The sequence below is a fragment of the Lactuca virosa genome, chromosome 1 (assembly GCF_052849685.1).
Source record: "Lactuca virosa cultivar CGN04683 chromosome 1, Lactuca_virosa_CGN04683_v6, whole genome shotgun sequence".
In the NCBI taxonomy this organism is placed as follows: domain Eukaryota; kingdom Viridiplantae; phylum Streptophyta; class Magnoliopsida; order Asterales; family Asteraceae; genus Lactuca; species Lactuca virosa.
The window spans coordinates 7,765,617-7,771,114 of NC_136426.1; the positions used below are offsets into that span (position 1 = coordinate 7,765,617).

Sequence of the window (5,498 nt, forward strand, 5' to 3'; positions counted from 1 at the left end):
ACGACGGTGGACAACTAGGGCTATTTGCCATTTTCCCCTTAAAAGAAAAACTTCTTCAAGTTTCTAGCGTTCCATGTTCTTGGTATCCGCCTCCCTTCCACTGTTTCTAATACATATGCGCCGTTCCTATTCGCTTCTATGATCTTATACGGGCCCTCCCATACTGGGCCCAGCTTGCCTTGAGGTTGGGTTCGACTTGCCTCATTTCTTCTCAGCACATACTCGCCTACTCTGAATGCTTTCTCCTTCACCCTCTGATTGTAATATCTTTCTGTTACGCGCTTGTACGTAGCTTGGCGTATCTCCGACTTCTCGCGTCTCTCTTCGAGGACGTCCAGATTCAATCTTAGGTCTTGGGCATTGCTTTCCTCATCCGCATTGACCGCTCTCAACGTGCCAACAGTTATCTCCAATGGAAGTACAGCCTCCGTCCCGTATGTTAGGCTGAACGGGGTCTCCCGTGTGCTTGTTCGTGGAGTGGTTATGTACGACCAGAGTACTGCCGGTAACTCCTCTGCCTTACCCAACCGTTTCTTGATGCCGTTCACAATGGTTCGATTGGACACTTATGTTTGTCCATTAGCCTGTGGGTGCGCCACTAATGTGAACCGCTGATTTATCCGTTTACCGGCGCACCATTCTCTGAAAGGATTTTCAGAAAATTGTAGGCCATTGTCACTGACGAGCACCTTAGGTGTTCCAAACCTTGTCATGATATTTTTCCATACAAACTTTATCACGTGTCTTCCTGATATACACGCTAGCGGTTCTGCTTCAATCCACTTTGTGAAGTAGTCTACCGCCACCACCATGTACTTCAGCTTTCCAGGTGCCTCCGGGAACGGGCCTACAATGTCTCTGCCCCATTGGTAGAATGGCCATGGGCTGGATATGTTCTGCAGTGGTACTGGCGGGTTTGCTTGGACTGGAGTGTAAGACTGGCATTCCCCACACTTCCTAGTCACTCCCAGCGCGTCTTGGTGTACAGTGGGCCAATATATTCCCATCCGGAGCACTTTACCCGTTAAAGCTCTGGCTCCCTCGTGCGCGCCCGCCTGACCTGCGTGCGCCTCCTGTAGCGCCTCCATCCCTCTAGCCTGATCTACGCATTTCAACCACGGTGCCGTGAACCCTTTTCGATACAGCTCCCCGTTTATCAATGCATATGAGGGCGCCTTTATTCGTATCTTCCTGGCTTCACTGTGGTCGTCTGGTAACACTCCCCTTTGCAAATATTCCATAAATGGTGTCATCCATGTGGGCGCGGTAGTTGTCAAGGTATTCACATGCTGCTCATTTGTACTGCTTTCCCTGAGTACTTCTACCAAAACCTTCTTCGATAGATGATCGAAACATGTGCATGCCAACTTGCTTAAAGCGTCTGCCCTTTTATTCTCGCTCCGAGGTATTTGCTTGATCGTGAACTGTCTGAAGGACTGGATCAGTTGTCTCACCATTCTCACATATCTCTCCATTCTCTTATCTCTTGCCTCAAAACTTCCGTTAATTTGGTTCGCGGCTAACCTCGAATCTGTCAGGGCTGTCACAGCCTTCGCCCCCATTTGCTTGGCTAAGCGCAACCCTGCGAGCAAGGCTTCATACTCCGCCTCGTTATTCGAGGTGTGGAAGTCGAACCGAAGAGCGTAGGTCACTTCCTCTCCCTCTGGGCTAGTCAAGATTAAGCCTGCACCCGAGCCTTCCCTGCTGGACGCCCCATCGGTGTATAGCGTCCACGAGTGGTCGTTGGCTGGGACCTTCTCTACCGCCCAGATTCTTTCCTTGGCTAAGTTTCCTTCATCTGGAATTTCGAGCAAGAAATCAGCCAGTGTTTGTCCCTTAATGCTTGTCCTTGGACGATAGCTTATATCATGCTCCCCCAGCTCGATCGCCCCCTTTGCTAGCCGACCCGATGTTTCTGGCTTGAGCAATATCTGTTTGATGGGGAAATTTGTTAGCACCTCTATTTGGTGCGCCTGGAAGTAGCGCCTCAAAGGTCGCGCCGCGTAAATGAGTGCCAGGACCAGCTTTTCCAGGGTGGGGTAATTGTGTTCAGGACCCTGTAATGCCCTACTCATGAAATATACCGGCTTCTGCTCTCCTTCCCTTTCTACGGTCAACACCGAGGATATCGCCTCGTTTGAGGTCGAGAGGTACATTTTCAGTGTTTCCCCCGGGACGGGGATGGCCAGTGTAGGTAGCTTGTGTAGTGCTTCCTTAATCTTCTGGAGCACTTCTTCCGCCGCGGCTGTCCATTGAAAGTTGTTCTTTTCAATACAACCCTTCAGTGTATGGAATAGTGGCATGGCCTTGTCAGCGGATTTCGAGATGAATCTACTCAGAGCCGTGAGCTTCCCATTCAAACCCTGTGCGTCCCTGAGAGTGCCCGGGGGTGGTGTCTCCATAAAATCGTCCACTTTAATTGGGCTAGGCTGGATGCCCTGTTTGGTAACATAGTATCCCAAGAACTGTCCTTTTTCTACCCCGAATGTGCATTTAGCCGGATTCAATTTCATTTTGACCCTTTCTAGTGTACGAAAAGTCTCCTCGATGTCCTGCAACATTTTGTTTTCATGGGAGCTCTTAATCACCATATCGTCGACATACACCTCGATTTCCTCCCAATTTGCTCAGCGAAGATCGAGTCGACCAGGCGCTGGTACGTGGCTCCCGCGTTCTTCAAACCGAAAGGCATCTTGGTGTAACAAAAGGTGCCATGATCCGTGTAGAAAGCCGTTTTCTCTTCGTCCTGTTCGCTCATCAGAATCTGATGATACCCCTTATATGCATCCAGGAAACACTTCAGCTTGAACCCTTGCAGCGATTCCACTTTCTGGTCGATCTCCGGGAGGGGATAGCAGTCCTTGGGACACGCTTTGTTCAAGTCTGAGAAGTCAATACACATACGCCATGACCCGTCCTGCTTGCGCACCATAACCGGATTAGCGATCCAAGTTGGAAAACTGCTTCCCTTACTATTCCGGCCTCCGCCAGCTTAGCCACCTCTGCATTAATTGCCCTGTTTGATGTCCCCTCCTTGGACCCTTTTCTTCTGCTTCACTTCCTTTGTCCCTGGCTTGATCGCCAGTTTATGCTCAATGACCTTCCTATCTACCCCCACCATGTCTGTGGGAGTCCATGCAAATATGTGTTTGTACCGTTTGAGTAGGTCGACTACTGCCTCCCTCACGTGACCTGGGAGGTTATGACCAATGTTGATCGGCTGATCAGGGTATTCTTCGTTGATTACTTCCTTTCCTTTCGCCGGATCTCGTCATGGCTTCTTTGTTTCTTTAGTCATCTCTGCTGGCTTCATTATCGTAAAGCACTGCAATTCTCTGGGAGGGGTGGCGAGTACTGTGCCTGGACCTGCCGGAGTGTCGAATTTCAAGATTACATGCATAGTCAACGGGACCGCTCCTAGCTTTAGGAGGGCCGTTCTACCCAAGACGATGTTGTGCTCTGCCGAATGTCGGATGACCACGAAGTCGATCAGGACCGTGTTCTTTCGTTGCTTATCGTGGCTGGTGATTGTCAGGGGGAGGTGAATCGTGCCCAGCGGCCACAGGCTGTGGCCGGTGAATCCGACCAGCCGCCCCGCCGTGGGTCTCAGGTTGTCTTTCCATCGATCTGGGAGAAGCCGAAAACAGTGCTCATAGATTATGTCTGTTGAACTCCCTGTGTCGAAATACACTCTGTGTATGGTCACATCTTTGATGGAGGCCTGGATTACCAATGGGTTATCACCTCTCCATCCCTCAGGACGAGGGTCTTGCGCAGAAAACATGCGCGTCCGCGCCGGGGGCCCGGGGATCCAATAGTTCGGCGACTGCGCTTCCCTACTTCTTTTGTTACGTATCATGAATATTTCCTTGGGTTGAACTCCTTCTCGAGGCGCGTTCTTGGCGTTCTCGGCGTCAAACTTGGCGCGCAAGCTTCGTGTTATTTCCACCAAGTCTCCTTTGAGCTGCTTTTCCTCCATTTCTTTCTTGAGTACCGAACAACTGGTCGTATCGTGTGTCTTGCTTTTGTGGTACTCGCAATACCGGCTCTTGGGTGACTTGGTTGGCTGTTGTTTCTTTGATACCGCATACACCGTCGACAACTCCGTCTGTCGTCTCTATCGAATGGGCGAAACCTCGCCTAAGGCCTCCTTGCCTGGCCAAAGTGCCTACTTCCTCCTCGAAAGTCCGTGTGACTTGGTTTATGGCGTTTGGTCGTCATGGCATTTAGGTATGCCTGTTTCGCTGCCTCGCCTTCTTCCTGCCTGAGATATCATTCTACCCTCTCCTTTAACTCGGCCCTTGTTTGGGGTTTCTTACCCATAAGCTTTTGTGACAAGGGACCCGGTAAAAGGCCCCATGTGAAAGCGCCAGCTATGAGCCCTTCGTCGTGTCCCGACACATCTAACGTGGCGTTTATGAACCTGGTGAAATATTCTCGCACGGTTTCACCCTCCTTTTGCTTACAGCCTATTATAGAATGAGAATCTCCTTTGTACTTTCGTAGCTGCATGAAGTTGGTGAGGAATAAGTATTTAAGTTGAGCGAAATTGGAGATGCTGCATGGACGTAACGTCTTGAACCATATGCCTGCATTGGCATCGAGAGTCGTCGGGAAATATGTGCACCAGAACCTCTCATCAAGCTTCAGAGACGTCATTGTCCACTCATACGTGTCGATGTGGCTGTCCGGGTCGGTAGTGCCATTATAGGTTTTGAGCGTTGGCAGTTTGGTTGTGTTCGGTATTTCGTAGTCTAGCAACTCTTTGAGAAATGGGGATGTAACGCTGCGAGAAAGGCAGTCTTGGGTTAGGACGATTGATGTGCCTTGTGACTGGTGTTGGAGGGTTAAACCGCATGACGACGATGCATGATAGCCTGGACTTGGTCCGTAAAAGGAGTGCTGTTGAAATGGCAACTGGAGAGGATAGCCGGAGGATAAGGGGCGTATTGGTGTTAAGGGGCTGATTGTCGAGGCCTGCTAGAGCTTATGGTTGGAGGCAATGGTCGGTCCGGCCCACGTGCCTGCCATCGAGTAGATAGGTGGCGTATGAGCCACCATAGTCTGCGCCAGTGGAGGTAGGGAAAGCATTGGGCGTAATCCACCCGTCACTTGGTTGAACGGTGTCACCGTAAACGGCGGTTAACTGTTGAAAACTTGGCTTGGTGGTAGCATCGCTGGGTGGACCGACGGTGGTTGCTGCGTTGGTGGTATAAAGAATGGCGGCATCTGAAGGGATGTGGTTAAGAGTGGCCCCGCCAGAGTTGTTCTCGGTTGATGAGTTGCCGGTTGCGAGGCGGTGTTAGTGCATATCATAGAACTTCCCTCACCTAGGGTTGCTCTGTTGTCCGCCGTCGGCGGTGGTGTTTCGTCCAACGTTGCCATGGAGCGTATGGGACTAGCCTGAGAGCCGTCGCGTCCATCGCTGCCGTCGAACGCCATTGATTCTTCAGTCTTTTGCTTTTAGTTTGTGTTCTTCGTCTCACAAACGGACGGCG

At 50.9% G+C, this 5,498-nt stretch overlaps 3 protein-coding genes across 3 annotated transcripts; all 3 read right to left on the reverse strand.

Annotated features, from left to right (window-relative positions):
• Positions 1-566: 566 nt before the first annotated feature.
• On the reverse strand, positions 567-2,591 carry LOC145111062 (uncharacterized). Its single transcript, XM_079047366.1, has one exon. The coding sequence runs from the start codon at positions 2,589-2,591 to the stop codon at positions 567-569; it is 2,025 nt and encodes a 674-aa protein (XP_078903492.1).
• Positions 2,592-3,271: 680 nt separating this feature from the next.
• LOC145111067 (uncharacterized) lies at positions 3,272-3,979 on the reverse strand. Its single transcript, XM_079047373.1, has one exon. It carries the CDS (start codon positions 3,977-3,979, stop codon positions 3,272-3,274), a length of 708 nt encoding a protein of 235 aa, XP_078903499.1.
• A 293-nt stretch (positions 3,980-4,272) lies between these two features.
• LOC145111078 (uncharacterized) lies at positions 4,273-4,659 on the reverse strand. The gene has a single exon (XM_079047382.1). The coding sequence runs from the start codon at positions 4,657-4,659 to the stop codon at positions 4,273-4,275; it is 387 nt and encodes a 128-aa protein (XP_078903508.1).
• Positions 4,660-5,498: the final 839 nt, after the last annotated feature.